This window comes from Schistocerca serialis, chromosome 7, assembly GCF_023864345.2.
Source record: "Schistocerca serialis cubense isolate TAMUIC-IGC-003099 chromosome 7, iqSchSeri2.2, whole genome shotgun sequence".
NCBI classification, from domain to species: domain Eukaryota; kingdom Metazoa; phylum Arthropoda; class Insecta; order Orthoptera; family Acrididae; genus Schistocerca; species Schistocerca serialis.
The window spans coordinates 572,710,640-572,727,346 of record NC_064644.1 but is presented as its reverse complement, the minus strand read 5'-3'; the positions used below and the strand labels follow the sequence as shown (position 1 = coordinate 572,727,346).

At 46.5% G+C, this 16,707-nt stretch overlaps 1 protein-coding gene across 1 annotated transcript in view; it reads right to left on the bottom strand.

Moving 5' to 3' along the window:
- The window catches only part of LOC126413258 (ras-specific guanine nucleotide-releasing factor 2-like), a 1,992,910-nt gene that overhangs the window by 1,958,106 nt on the left and 18,097 nt on the right, over positions 1-16,707 (bottom strand). Inside the window, 2 exon segments of the mRNA XM_050083160.1 lie at positions 11,009-11,195; positions 12,419-12,697. Coding sequence (XP_049939117.1) covers positions 11,009-11,195; positions 12,419-12,697 — 466 coding nt within the window.

Here is a 16,707-nt window from a genome sequence, read left to right as displayed (position 1 = left end):
AAGGGTTATAAGCTTATATGTGTCTTCTGTAACGGTTAGGATAGGGGGAGATTGTTTGCGGAAAGTGCTGACATAATATTTGTTTGTCACCAGATCATTTAAGGCAATCATTTTTCTCAATTACAGCAAATTAGTTAGCAACCAAATGAGTAATTTTTCATAATTACGATGAAAGCTGTGCATTTGTATTCTCTGTGCATTACACTGGAAGAAGTAGTGTTTCAATACATTTCTTAATTCGTTCAGTTTGTTGAGGCAAGTACACTGAACATACTCAAAATCTTAGTGACAGTGAAATAATTAGCAGATAGTCTTTAAATAATTGTGTGCTGACTCAGTAGCTACGGTACCTCTTTTTAGAAATGACACAGACGCGTGATGGTATTAAATCATGGAAGCTTCTTGCCTTGATGTTGTGGTAGTACGTGACCAGCGGCCGATCCCTTACGGCTGGCGCTGATTTCTCACAGAACGTCTGGACTAGACGAACCAGTACACCTGCTGGAAAGATCACTCTTCTTTTATCGCTTTCTTCTATCCTGTCCTCATGAATGTCCTGGTTGCGTACGAAGAGTTTTTCCTTTTACATTTGTCTCAGATCATTGTCAATGCAGTCCAGATCACTAGCCATCAAAAGAAATTGTTTTTGAAGAAGACTGAAAGAAGACCGCAAACATAATGATAACGTCCAAAGATTCAATAACCGGAAGAACCTCTTTCTTTACGATAATTCAAGTACCGTATAACATTAATCACTAGTTTTAAAACAAAATTGACAAGATCATATCTACGGACCTTCGATTTCCTGGCACCTGTAAAAAACTAGGTATGTGGTAATAACCATGCGAAAAGCGGCAGGCTACACTATATAAAATCTAAATATGGCCTGTAGGCTCTCTTAGTTAAAGTTTTGCAGGGCCGATTTCTTTTGCGTGGAAGTTTACCGTAAACCTGACGGGAAAGCTTGGACACAGAGTTTATAGGAAGCCCACCAGCACGGACAGGTACCTGCATGCGTCCTCCCACCACCAAAAGAATTCGGCCCTGCGAACTAAGACACCCTACAGGATCAGCGATGAACACAGTCTGAAAGCTGAACTACAAAACCTGAGGTCCATTTTTGGACCTAATGGCTACGACAAGAGGATGATACACAAAACCATGGTGCCGAAGGAGGAGGGCAACAGGGAAATGCAGAAGGAAGCACAGAACACCGTCCTGCTACCATACGTACAAGGGGTTACTGAACATCTGGGCAAAATCCTCCATTGGGCAGGTATTAAGCCGATTTTTCGTAGCAACAAAGAAATAAAAGACATTCTGGGCTCAACGAAAGATACAACTGACAAATTTTATGCCGCTGGAGTTTATTGGTGTATGTAGTTGAGACTGGGCGTGCAATAAGCACAAAGTTAACTCAACACGAGAGACACATCAGCCTCAAACAATACAACAAATCAGCGGTGGCAGAACATCAGGAACAGTGCAGGAAGAAGATCGAATTTCGAGAGGTCCACGTACTGGCGAAACAGCCGTTTAGTTTGAGGAGGAAGATTAGAGAGGCTATAGAAATAGCCAAGCGACCCGACAATAGGAACAGAGAAGACGGGAACAGACTTCCAGGGTCTTGGCTGCCAGCAGTGACAGCTTTGCGGAAGGACAGCTCTCGCAGAGCAACAGGCGCGCTCCAGGCCACAGCGGTGGAGGGTACACAGAGCGCTGACGCGGCCTAGTCGATACTAGCCAGTTAGTAAACAGCGCTACGCTGTAGTTGCCGCTCAGTCTCCTATTCGCCGATTTCTACCAATGGCAGGCAATAAAGGAAACTCCAATGGAAAACGCCGATTTCTGCCAATGACAAAACGCAATGCAAAGACCAATAAAATGAACTCCTAAATACCCTTCAAATGGTTTAAATGGCTCTGAGCACTATGGGACTTAACTTCTCAGGTCATCAGTCCCCTAGAACTTAGAACTACTTAAACCTAACTAACCTAAGGACATCACACACATCCATGCCCGAGGCAGGATTCGAACCTGCGACCGTAGCGGTCTCGCGGTTCCAGACTGTAGCGCCTAGAACCGCTCGGCCACTCCGGCCGGCTAAGTACCCTTCTTCCTCACCTTCATATCCAAAGACAGCACTCCACCATAGCATGTAAGGAACCAAACTAGCGTTCATTCAGTAGTGACAGAAGTGCAGAACTGTAGACCTGTATCTCTAACGTCGATCACTTGTAGAATTTTGGAAAACGTATTATGTTCGAGTATAACGACTTTTCTGGAGACCAGAAATCTACTCTGTAGGAATCAGCATGGGTTTCGAAAAAGACGATCGTGTGAAACCCAGCTGGCGCTATTCGTCCACGACACTCAGACGGCCATATACACGGGTTCCCAGGTAGATGCTGTGTTGCTTGACTTCCGCAAGGCGTTCGATACAGTTCCCCACAGTCGTTTAATGAACAAAGTAAGAGCATATGGAATATCAGACCAATTGTGTGATTGGATTGAAGAGTTCCTAGATAACAGAACGCAGCATGTCATTTTCAATGTAGAGAAGTCTTCTGAAGTAAGAGTGATTTCAGGTGTGCCGTAGGGGAGTGTCGTAGGACCGCTGATATTCACAATATACGTAAATGACCTTGTGGATGACATCGGAAGTTCACTGAGGCATTTTGTGGATGATGCTGTGGTATATCGAGAGGTTGTAACAATGAAAAATTGTACTGAAATGCAGGAGGATCTGCAGCGATTGGCAGTTCAGTCTCAATGTAGACAAGTGTAATGTTCAGCGAATACATAGAAAGAAAGATCCCTTATCATTTAGCTACAATATAGCAGGTCAGCAACTGGAAGCAGTTTTCCACAAATTATCTGGGAGCACGCATTAGGAGTGATTTAAAATGGAATGACCATATAAAGTTGATCGTCGGTAAAGTAGATGCCAGACTGAGATTCACTGGAAGAATCCTACGGAAATGCAATCCGAAAACAAAGGAAGTAGGTTGCAGTACGCTTGTTCGCCCACTGCTTGAATACTGCTCAGCAGTGTGGGATCCGTACCAGATAGTATTGATAGGGGAGATAGAGAAGATCCAACGGAGCACAGCGCGCTTCGTTACAGGATCACTTAGTAATCGCGAAAGAGTTACGGAGATGATAGATAAACTCCAGTGGAAGACTGCAGGAGAGACGCTCAGTAGCTCGGTACGGGCTTTTGTTGAAGTTTCGAGCCGGCCGCGGTGGCCGAGCGGTTCTAGGCGCTTCAGTCCGGAACCGCGCATGGATGTGTGTGATATCCTTAGGTTAGTTAGGTTTAAGTAGTTCTAAGTTCTAGGGGACTGATGACCTCAGATGTCAAGTCCCATAGTGCTCAGAGCCATTTGAACCATTTTTTTTTTTTTAAGTTTCGAGAACGTACCTTCACCGAGGAGTCAAGCAGTATATTGCTCCCTCCTACGTATATCTCGCGAAGAGACCATGAGGATAAAATCAGAGAGATCAGAGCCCCAACAGAGGCATACCGACAATCCTTCTTTCCACGAACAATACGAGACTGGAATAGAAGGGAGAACCGATAGAGGTACTCAAGGTACCCTCCGCCACACACCGTCAGGTGGCTTGTGGAGTATGGATGTAGATGTAGATGTAGAAGTTAGCAGTACACCCTGATGAAGGCGCCTTGCAACCGTCGCCGAAACTTCGGAATTTTGTAGTTAACAATGCCGCCTCAAACCCAGAAGGATTTTATTTGTTTCAAATGGCTCTGAGCACTATGGGACTTAACATCTGAGGTCATAAGTCCCCTAGAACTTAGAACTACTTAAACCTAACTAACCTAAGGATATCACACACATCCATGCCCAAGGCAGGATTCGAACCTGCGACCGTAGCGGTCGCGCGGTTCCAGACTGTAGCGCCTAGAACCGCTCGGCCACACCGGCCGGCTGAAGGATTTTACTGATTAGATGTATAAATGTTTAAGTATTATCCAGCGTTGCTATTGATTACTAAGCGTTCCCATTACGTACAACTCTTTACCTCTTGTTCTGTACGACACCTAGTTTATACACTGTGTTGAGCGTCCGCCAGTGACGTTTCTAATAGGCTGAAGTTGCTTCTAATTCAGTCTCTCTAATGTAACAGTAAACATTTATTCCCGTATTTCTTTCTTGGTATGCTCGTGAAATAAGTCACAAATGTTTGTACAGTGCGAGCACACACGATGTGATCGTTACGTATTAATACGCAGTCCTTTTCTTCTTCTGCTGCTACCGCCGCCTTTTCTCACTGCTCTTAGCCGGTCAGCGTTGTCACACAGACCTCGGCCATGCCGCAGCTGTATGACCATCCCAACGCCACCACGGCCGCCGGGACGGGATATGTCAGTGTCCAGAGTGGCGCTAATGTCCAAGTGCGATAATGATTTCCTAAAACATGTTTGTGCAGTATATATCCGAGGCGGGACGGGCAACCATCCCGGTATTCACCTACGTGGATGTGGAGAACCGCTCACAAACCACACCCAATCTAGCCGACTAACCGGGATCTCGTTGACAAATCGCGAGGCTGATTCTATCTGGGCCACGGCGTATCCCTGTATCCCGGAATCGGCGTGTTAACGCTCTCGAGTGTTCGGGCACCCACAGGTTCGTATGCGCTGAGGACCATATATAAAGCCACAGAAGGAGCTACAGACGAAGTGAAGGGGCTGTGTGTTACTTGATTGTAAGCAACTCAAAAGCAGTATCCTTCCAGTATCAAACACTGGCTTAAGGCGGGAACGATTTTCCGAAATAGCTCAGATTAAATGATCACATCACTAATCGGTAAAATGAAGTACAAAACGTGAAATTTAATTAACGCAAGAATGTAATCTCATAATTGTGTGAAGGCTTTTTGGTAAGACTTTCGGCCATAAATTGGAGACGTTTCTCTATCAACAGAGAAACTAGAGATGTAACTAGCTGTAATGGAAGACAGAGGTTGGTAGATATGTCAATTTCTTGTTCACAGGTGTCTTGTTCGCACTGGACATACCGGTTTCAGCTCTTCTGAGCCATCGTCGGAACCTATAACTTATTACAAAAGTGAGAGATCGAACAGTCACCTAACGCCAGTCTTGTTCACTTGGCATTAACTTCACATCGATGTCAAGAGACAGAGATGGACATTAGAGGACTGATCGACGTATTACTTTTGTAATAAGATAGAGATTCCCATGATGACTCAGAGGTGTAGAAACCGGTTAACTGTCGCAATTCGATCCCGTGCGATGGCTAGAAGTTTGAATACAAAAAACAACTTCGCATAACAGACACCGTGCTCAAACCTGAAACTGTCGAATTTAATTCAATATGTCAGCTATTTCCGATGTTGGCTGTAGCTTACAGCGTTGGTGGGGCCGGTTAGGTCTAGGTCTAAAGGTACTGAGGACCGGATTGGGAGCAGTGCGCTGAACTAAGGCAAACCAAGAAGCAGTTTCAGGAACTTAGCGGTGCTGACGAAATGCTGATGCCGATGAAGTAAAGGCTGCAAAAGGATAAGAGTAGATGATAGAGAGAAAGAGTGATGGTTGGCTGATGTAAAGTTGACGAAAATGCAGAATGCTACTGGGTACGCGTGTGCGGACTATCCGTGCACAGTTAGGAGACATTTAAAAAAAGAAAATAAATGAATAAATAAAAATAACGAAGTTTGAAGACTTCTGTAACAATTGGAACGAATATTCTCGTTTAGAGCACACAATTATGTGTATGAGCCTTTTTTTACAGCTGGCAAAAGATGCAACAAGTTCGGCGGAGGAAGGTGACAGCCAGAACGCCACAGAAGAACCCACTGCCACGCACACAGAGGCACTGAAATGCGTTGGTCTGGTAACAGAGTATGCAAAACTGAATTCATTGAGTTTACCAACGTTTTGGCTCTCCGGTAAATTAGATCCGCTGTCACAAAAATGTGAGTAAGTAACAAAACAGAATTAATTTATGAAAAGAACGACATTTTGGTCACTCTAGAGACTCAGTGATCATTCAAATGCTTCTCTTGGAAACAGTTAAGTTTTGGCAGAATCACGCACAATTTCAACAAGAAATTAGCGGTTTCTACCGTCACCGACAACACATCATAACTTGGATGCAATAGTAAGCTCCAAACACTGTGAAAAGTACAGTGACTTTTTTTCGCAGTAGTTGAAGAGAACTACCGTAGTCAGGTGATTTTCGAAAATATAAGAAAGACAGACCTCAAGGAGTCTTAACTAGAACGATTATTTTCTTTCAGAATATAGATTTCTTAGTCCGAAGACACACATGAAGGAAACATTCACGAGTGGTTAAATGGCGATGTCCAATAACCGAGATTTGACCAGCTAAGTGGCTCAGGTATAATCGAAAAAGTCTGTTCGATAGAGGAAGGCCGGCCGCGGTGGCCGAGCGATTCTAGGCGCTTCAGTCCGGAACCGCGCGCCTGCTACGGTCGCAGGTTCGAATCCTGCCTCGGGCATGGATGTGCGTGATGTCCTTAGGTTAGTTAGCTTTAAGTAGTTCTAAGTTCTAGGGGACTGATGACCTCAGGTGTTAAATCCCATAGTGCTCAGTGCCATTTGAACCATTTGATAGAGGAAGAAAATGACGAGATAGAGGAATATGTTATCACGCATAACGAGACGCTGAAATGCGTTGATCTGTATCAGAGAATGCAGAAGCAGTGTACTCGTATTCGGGAGGATGACGGTTCAATCCCGCGTCCGGCCATCATGATTTAGGTCTTCCGTGATTTCTCTAAATCTCTCCAGGCAAATGCCGGGATAGTTCCTTTGAAAGGGCACGGCCGACTTCCTTCCGCGTCCTTTACTAATCCGATGAGACCGATGACCTCGCTGTCTGGTCTCCTCCCCCAAACAATCCGACATAACCCAATGCAGAAGCGATGTTCTGGCTTTCTGGGATATGAGAAACCTAGTCACAAAAAAGTGAATGTAAAAAAGGAACAGAAAAAATGAATGATTATTCCCCAAAAATAAAATGACACAAGGGAGTATGAAACACGGTAGCCAGCCGCTGTGGGCGACCGATTCTTGGCGCTTCAGTCCAGAACCGCGCGACTGCTACGGTCACAGGTTCGAATCCTGCCTCAGGCATGGAACTGTGTGATGTCCTTTAGGTTGGTTAGGTCTAAGTAGTTCTAATTTCTAGGGGACTGATGACCTCAGATGTTAAATCCCATAGTGCTCAGAGCCATTTGAACCATTTGAAACACAGTGCATTTTAAGCCTAATTTTGTAAACAAGTCGCAAGTTTTCGGCGAGTGCAACGTACGTAATGCATAGAAATTCCAAATGTGATATGTAGCATGTTTTGTAAAGACAGGAAATACGAGTTACCGGTAAAATCATGGACCTTTTTATCAGTGTTTTTTGTTTATGCGTGCAGTCTCTAGCGCTCATTAATCCGCATAATGTTATCGAAAACCTCAGAGAAATTCTGGTAATATTTAATGGCTGCTAGTGACATCAAAGGTAGTATCCATACACTCATGGAAAGTCGTCAGCAGACTACGAATAACTACAGGTGCGAGCGCTAGGTGGGACCCTTACTGTTAACGTTGTATAGCGGGTTATATTAATAACCTCAGATTTTTGGTATACAATGCGCTTACCTACATCGAAGTACTGGCTGAATATAGCTTTATTAAAATGTAGTCGGATCCCAATAATATTTCAAAGGGGAGCAAAAATTTGGCAGTCTGCGTTAATATTCGGAAATGTAAGCTTGTGCACTTCAGAAAACGAAAAAAAACTTGGTATGTTATGGCTACATTGCCAGTGAGCTACAACTGGAATCAGTTATCCCATGCAAATAAATGGGTGTAACAATTTTTTTGTGATGTGAAATACAAAGATCGTAAAGGCGCGATCACTAAGTACTAGGAAAATGCAACCACTGTAAGGTCGCACTTGTGTGACAGATCCTAGAATTGGAAGGAGAATCAGCATTGGCCGTATTTTTTTGTTTTATTATCCGCAAAATCAATTTTCGGTCACTTAGTGACCATCCTCAGTGCTAGAAGTTAAAAATTTCACATAACGATCAGAGAGTATAAAACAGAAAATCACAACTACACCTGCGTATGAACATAACAGTTGGTAGGAACATACCTGTAATATACAATTAAAATTGGTTGGCACTGGTATCAACAAGCTTAGAGCGATCACATAAACTGAGGCCGCTGTTTACATGCACCTGTTCAGCAGACCTCGGTGTGATAGGGCTTGTAAGGCCCTCTATGTGACATGTGTCACGTGAAGACTTAATATTACTGGTTTTGCAAGATATTAATAGAAAATAACTCTTGTGCATTTGTGAATCATGAAGTAATTCAAATTTAAAATGTACTTAAAAAACATAGCAGACGAAGGGGGAAGGAAACATCTACAATACATTGGCGTATTGGTTTTAAAAAGCCAACTTACAAAACATAAAACAGAGCGATAATAAGTTGTCAGAGTGCAGGACAAGTAAAAGAGAAAAAGACAAGAAAAACGAATAATATATGCATAACATGAAATGAGGTATAACACAGTTTTTTAAAAAAAAACATAATACCCACCATCTGGCGTGGGAAGTTAGAAGTACAACGTTCGTGATTTACATAAAAAGTTACGTTAAGACTAATGAGTCAAATATATAAAAATAGTAATAGTACGAAAATGCCATTACGTACTAATGAAAATGCCGTGAAACACAATATTCATTACAAAAAAGTTTGTAGGTGTGGATAAACAATTTTGTAATCATATTTAACAGACATGATGATGTACCTCTCGTTTGTCCCTTTGGACAAGCTAGCATTATTATAACAGTGGTTATGATCGTTATGTGAAATTTTTAAAGTTTTATACTCCTGATCGTTATGTGAAATTTTTAACTTCCAGGACTGAGGATGGTCACTAAGTGACCGAAAATCGATTTTGCGGATAATAAAACAAAAAAAAAATACGGCCAATGCTGATTCTCCTTCCAATTCTATCCAATATTTGATCGTGGTGCACAGAATACTCCATGGAATCGCCAATCAATAAGATCCTAGAATGTTATGGAAGGTGTACCCAATAGCAGCAGTAGGTGACGCTGAAGGTATTAGAGGGAGGAGTGTGAAATCTTGTGGTACTTGACTGTTAAGGTCATCAGTCCCTAATCTTACACACTACATAAACTAAATTATCCTAAGGACAAACACACACACCCGTGCCCAATGGAGGACTCGAACCTCGGACGGGACCAGCCGTTCAGTCCGTGACTGCAGCGCCTTAGACCGCTCGGATAATCCCACCCGGCATAAAAGGAAGGACAGTAAGAAAGGTGACATCTTTATTTGATCCATGGAAGAGAGGCTCGGAGATGCTGAGAAGTCACAAGTGGCAGTAGCCTGAAGATGGACGCCAAGTACCCTACGGACTGTACTTTCAAAGTTTCGAGAACCATCTCGGGTGAGAAATCTAGGAATGTACCGCAACCACCTGCCATTGCTCCCGTGGTGACTGCAAAGACGAGATAGACTCGTTTGCGGTACACTCCAATAATTCTTTCTGCAGTCCACGCGTAAACTTGAAACGTCTGCTTAGAAAAATTAGTGTATTACTGTGCTGGTAAACCCCTTACGTTATTTGATTTTCAAACAGCTGAGCAAAACTGAACGTACTCAGACATTTCTCTCTTTACATATTCTGATCATCACTGAAGTGACACATAATATTTTTATCGCAACGCAATCTGACTTTTAATAATCCCTACAAAAGAATGGCCCTGACTAACCTATACCCTTCATGAATCACTTGCAAAAATCTTCATTACTCGAACTACTGCAATACAGCGAGCGCCAATACTGCCAGCTAAATAAAATATTCTAACTACTGAAGTCACTAACTGCTGATAGGCAGAGTTAGCAATGATAAAGAAGAAACAATTTATTTATCTTAATAGTGTTCAAAAGTCATAATGTATATATCAGTTCATGACATCCAGTCTTACAAATTTACTGTCTCTGATGGACACACGTCGAGATCATCCGCTCTCAAAACTCCGCCATCTCTCTCCCCACATCCACCACTGCTGGCGGCTCACCTCCAACTGCGCAATGCTACGCGCTGTTAACAGCCAATTGCCCAACACTACAATAGCAAATTCCACCAATGCCACCCAGCCACAGACTGCACACAGCACAGCCAGTGATTTTCATACACAGTGCTACGTGGCGTTACCAACACAAAAACCTAAACAGCCTACTTACAAACTGAAGAGCCAGTAACTAGTACAGGGGGAGGTACACCATGTCATGATGCACCTTAACAGGGGTTAGATGTGGATGTACTAGGTGGACAGGGTAAAACTGGCGCTGAAAATATGTCCTGCACCTTCAGGTACGCAACCTATCTTACTTTGCCCATCCGCGGAGCACACGATGGATGTTGCATTGCCTGTTTCGCAGTACATGAAAGGTTTCCGCTCCATTTTTATTTTGCCTACCGCTTACAGAAACGGGAGTTCGATGTACTGGTAGCATCGCACGAAAAGGAGCATTAGCAGTGGTAGAACTGAGGAGGAGGTAATTGAAAGTGAAGATGAAATGAAGAGGTGGTCATCTTAGGTATTAAAGGATCACTACCGGTTTCGTAGCACTAAAAGCCACATCATACATTATAGGCTTTCACGGCTGGTATTGTCTTCACTTAAGACTTCCGGGCCGATAGGCCGTGGTCGGAGTATAAAACTCTCCCCTGACGTTTCGTCTCCGGCTGCGGGAGACGTCCTCGGAGGTACACCAGTTCGCCGCTGTACCTCTGAGGATGTGTCCCACAGTAGGAGATGAAACGTCAGGGGAGAGTTTTATACTTCGACCGTGGCCTATCGGCCCGGAAGTTTTAAGTGAAATGCCACATCTTGAGGTGAACACACGCCTACAACATTAGAGCAGAGAAGGCCGTGTTTGTGGGGGTGGTACCGACCTGGTAGAGGACGAACCAGCGCAGCTGCCACTTGGTGCTGTCGGCGGTGCGCTTGTGCAGGTAGCCGGCCAGCGAGTGGTCGTAGTGCGCCTTCTCCGACAGCATCAGCAGCTGGTTCTCGTTGACCCTGACGGTGCGCTGCATCTTGGGGCTCAGCATAGCCGCCGCCGCGAGGCTGCCGCTGCCGCTGTGGTGAGCCGTGGCTGCGTGTGCGTCGCCGGCGCCTCAGCTGCGGTCGTGTGGCGCCCGCGGACTCCGGGCATGACGCGGTCGACGCCGCCGCTCTCCGCCCCCTACTCGCCGGTCGCCCTTCTAGGCTGGACGAGTGCCGCACGGAAGAGACCCGGTACCACAATAGGCAGCACAACTGCGTCCTTTGGGCAGTGGCTTCTTCGACTGTGGAAGGTCTCTAATAATCAGACGGTTTTTACAGTGTACACAATGAGCTCTTCGCGATATGTAGATGCACGTGAGGCGGTTCCATTAAGAGAGCTCAAACATTTATCACTTAGCAAAAAAAGTCCTCGAAGCGAAGTTTATGTTTAGGACTCACAGCTCGGTTCAGGCGCAGGAACTGAAGCGTACGCTAGCAAACCGCCGATAACAGCTCATTCGACAGGACGCCCCTAAAAGGATAAAAGAATGAAACAGGAGTAGTTTGCTCGCGAGTAAGGCTTCGGTGGAAATGCAGTTCGCTGAAGCCCTCTGTAATGTTTCCTCTAAGCGGTTGTTAAATCCGTACGCTGCCGTGTTATTCGTTCGCGTAGAGTGCCTGCAGTGTTAGTGGCTGTCGCTGTGGAGACTGGATTCTCACAGACGGCGGCCAGAGTGGTCCGAGCGGGCGGCCTCTGGCAGGGCCTGTACGTGCAGCACGTCTTCCGCGCTGAGGGCGTGCGAGGCGAGCAGCAGCAGCGACAGCGGCAGCAGCAGCAGCACCAGCAGCAGCGGCAGCGGCCACGAGCACCACGCCGCCTCACTGTGCCACCTCGCTTCGGCCCATGGCATCTGAGCCGCGGCCGTCTCCAGCCGCCAACACTCCCAACTCCCACTTCCCTACAACAGATCGACGGCCAATCCTAACCGAGTCTTTTCTCTACGCTTTTCTCTAGCAGGCTGGCCTACCACGAGTACGTGTCCGGTCCGATCTAGTACCAATGCACTGAGAATCGAGCAAAGTCCGATAATAGTTGAGTGTACTGTCGAGACAGAAGAAAATAATCGCAGTGTGATCACAAAGTAGGTGCAGGAATAGGAATTAATGAGATCTATAAGCGACGAGTTATAGAGCAATAACAGTGCTACGGTTTAGATCACAGGCAATGCTACTGGAGGTGCCGAGGAGATTAAACCCTTTACCGCTCTAGAGAGTTCGGCAAATGTTCCGATTTCTCAGAGGCCAGCCGAGGTTACTGCGAGGGCGCCGGAGCCTGCGGCAGGGCCGGTGGCGAAGCAGCGAGCAACAGGTAGCAAGATCGCGGGCGCGCAGTGGCGTCGCGAGAGCGTCCGACGCCTGCCCTGCCGTCGGGTCGCAGCGCGCAGCGCACAGTGGCGGCGGCGGCGGAGGCGGAGGAGGCGGCGGAGGCGGCGGGAACGCGGGCGCACTCGAGCGCCGGCGCCGGCGCCGGCGCCGCCGGTGACGTCACGCGCAGGCGCGCCCGGCAGCTCGCCGTGCCCGAGTGAACAGCCGGCCTGTTGCGTCACCCCTGCCCCCGTCTTTGATTTTGTAGCCGTTGACCTACCACTGGATGCCGGTCGCGTCTGCGTATCTGGTCCGTATCGTCGGACCGCTTCTACAGTTTACATCTTTCACGACACAAGCACACGAACATTTGACAGTGACTGCTTTCTACACTACTGCTAGACCAACAATAAATGCAGACGATAAACGGGTAATCATTGGACAAATAAATTATACTAGAACTGACAAGTGATTACATTTTCACGCAATTTGGGTGCATAGATCCTGAGAAATCAGTACCCAGAACAACCACCTCTGGCCGTAATAACGGCCTTGATACGCCTGGGCATTGAGTCAAACAAAGCTTGGATGGCGTGTACAGCTACAGCTGCCCGTGCAGCTTCAGCACGATACCACAGTTCATCAAGAGTAGTGACTGGCGTATTGTGACGAGCCAGTTGCTCGGCCACCATTGACCAGACGTTTTCAATTGGTGAGAGATCTGGAGAATGTGCTGGCCAGCGCAGCAGTCGAACATTTTCTGTATCCAGAAAGGCCCGTACAGCACCTGCAACATGCGGTCGTGCATTATCCTGGTGAAATGTAGGGTTTCGCAGCGATCGAATGAAGGGTAGTGCCACGGGTCGTAACATATCTGAAATGTAACGTCCACTGTTCGAAGTAGCGTCAATACGAACAAGAGGTGACCGAGACGTATAACCAATGGCACCCCATACCATCACGCCGCGTGATACGCCAGTATGGTGATGACGAATACACGCTACCAATGTGCGTTCACCGCGATGTCACCAAACACGGATGTGACCACCATGATGCTGTAAACAAAACCTGGATTCATCAGAAAAAATGACGTTTTGCCATTTGTGCACCTTGGTTCGTCGTTGAGTACACCATCGCAGGCGCTCCTGTCTGTGATGCAGCGTCAAGGGTAACCGTAGCCATGGTCTCCGAGCTGATAGTCCATGCTGCTGCAAACGTCGTCGAACTGTTCGTGCAGATGGTTGTTGTCTTGCAGACCTCCCCACCTGTTGACTCAGGGATCGAGACGTGGATGCCCGATCCGTTACAGCCATGCGGCAAAAGATGCCTCTCATCTCGACTGCTAGTGATACGTGGACGTTGGAATCCAGCACGGCGTTCCGTGTTACCCTCCTGAACCCACCGATTCCATATTCTGGTGACAGTTATTAGATCTCCGCCACCGCGCGCAGCAATGTCGCGATACGATAAACCGCAATCGCGATAAGCTACAATCCGACCTTTATCAAAGTCGGAAACGTGATGGTACGCATTTCTCTTCTTTACACGAGGCATCACAACAACGTTCGACCAGGCAACGCCGGTCAACTGCAGTTTGTATATGAGAAATCGGTTGGAAACTTTCCTCATGTCATCACGTTGTAGGTGTCGCCACCGGCGCCAACCTTGTGTGAATGCTCTGAAAAGCTAATCATTTTCATATCACAGCATCTTCTTCCTGTCGGTTAAATTTCGCGTCTGTACCACGCCATCTTCATGGTGTAGCAATTTTAGTGGGCGGTAGTGTAATTGAGACCTGATTGGTAGGTAGTCAGAGAGCGCACAGGATAAGGCTAAGGTTGTGGATGGAACCATAAACAGTTACTGCGAGTTGCACAATCAAACACACAAATTTATTGTCCTTAGAACCACTTATTTACAAATATTTACTACACTCCTGGAAATGGAAAAAAGAACACATTGACACCGGTGTGTCAGACCCACCATACTTGCTCCGGACACTGCGAGAGGGCTGTACAAGCAATGATCACACGCACGGCACAGCGGACACACCAGGAACCGCCGTGTTGGCCGTCGAATGGCGCTAGCTGCGCAGCATTTGTGCACCGCCGCCGTCAGTGTCAGCCAGTTTGCCGTGGCATACGGAGCTCCATCGCAGTCTTTAACACTGGTAGCATGCCGCGACAGCGTGGACGTGAACCGTATGTGCAGTTGACGGACTTTGAGCGAGGGCGTATAGTGGGCATGCGGGAGGCCGGGTGGACGTACCGCCGAATTGCTCAACACGTGGGGCGTGAGGTCTCCACAGTACATCGATGTTGTCGCCAGTGCTCGACGGAAGGTGCACGTGCCCGTCGACCTGGGACCGGACCGCAGCGACGCACGGATGCACGCCAAGACCGTAGGATCCTACGCAGTGCCGTAGGGGACCGCACCGCCACTTTTCCCAGCAAATTAGGGACACTGTTGCTCCTGGGGTATCGGCGAGGACCATTCGCAACCGTCTCCTTGAAGCTGGGCTACGGTCCCGCACACCGTTAGGCAGTCTTCCGCTCACGCCCCAACATCGTGCAGCCCGCCTCCAGTGGTGTCGCGACAGGCGTGAATGGAGGGACGAATGGAGACGTGTCGTCTTCAGCGATGAGAGTCGCTTCTGCCTTGGTGCCAATGATGGTCGTATGCGTGTTTGGCGCCGTGCAGGTGAGCGCCACAATCAGGACTGCATACGACCGAGGCACACAGGGCCAACACCCGGCATCATGGTGTGGGGAGCGATCTCCTACACTGGCCGTACACCACTGGTGATCGTCGAGGGGACACTGAATAGTGCACGGTACATCCAAACCGTCATCGAACCCATCGTTCTACCATTCCTAGACCGGCAAGGGAACTTGCTGTTCCAACAGGACAATGCACGTCCGCATGTATCCCGTGCCACCCAACGTGCTCTAGAAGGTGTACGTCAACTACCCTGGCCAGCAAGATCTCCGGATCTGTCCCCCATTGAGCATGTTTGGGACTGGATGAAGCGTCGTCTCACGCGGTCTGCACGTCCAGCACGAACGCTGGTCCAACTGAGGCGCCAGGTGGAAATGGCATGGCAAGCCGTTCCACAGGACTACATCCAGCATCTCTACGATCGTCTCCATGGGAGAATAGCAGCCTGCATTGCTGCGAAAGGTGGATATACACTGTACTAGTGCCGACATTGTGCATGCTCTGTTGCCTGTGTCTATGTGCCTGTGGTTCTGTCAGTGTGATCATCTGATGTATCTGACCCCAGGAATGTGTCAATAAAGTTTCCCCTTCCTGGGACAATGAATTCACGGTGTTCTTATTTCAATTTCCAGGAGTGTATTAAAACAGTTTTGATAACGGTTTATTTATTAAGGTGACCGGTTTCGACCACTACTGTGGTCATCTTCAGACCATTGAGTAAGAACCTCTTTCTGCTGGAGAATCACTACTTCAGTCACATTAATAAATAAATCGTGATCAAGACTGTTTTTAATAGTAAATATTTGTAACACATTGATCACTGTCACTCTCATAATGTATTCAAAAGGAATTCACTCATTTACACATTGGCTTAAAAGATCACAATTACACAATACTGCTGAAGGCCTAGACCAAGGAAACTTGGGATGATTTCTGGGCTGAAGGCCCAAAACCACACAGCAACACAAGAACAGCTGAAGACCTGGCTTAGAAATCAAAAGCAAATAAAAATATAAAGTAAAAAATTTTTAAAGAAAGAAACATGCGATGAAGGCCTACACTACACGTCTGAAGGACAACTATCAACATTAATAAACATTATAAACATTAATAAACAGTTATTTTTCGAAGCAAGGAAATTTCCTTTTAAACTCATGACAGAACGGGCAAAGCCGTATTAACTTATTACATGGCTGAAGGGCACAAACAAATGTGAAACAACGGATGAAGACCTGAACAACAAGTCAGATAAATAATTTAGAATTAACCCCTTGCTTCTTATTAAAAATTTTCCTTTAGAGAATACACACAGCTGAAGGCCTTATTAAGGGTTTCACGCAAATCCTGAGCTGAAAGCCACACATAACACATGGAACAAATGACGAATTAGGGCCTGGATTACAAAAAATTTCAGCATGATTTCTAAGAACTAATTAAAAAAAAAAAAAAGAACGATAATGTTCAAAACTTTAACGGCTGAAGGCCTTTATGAAAAATTTGAAATAAACTAAATTAATACACG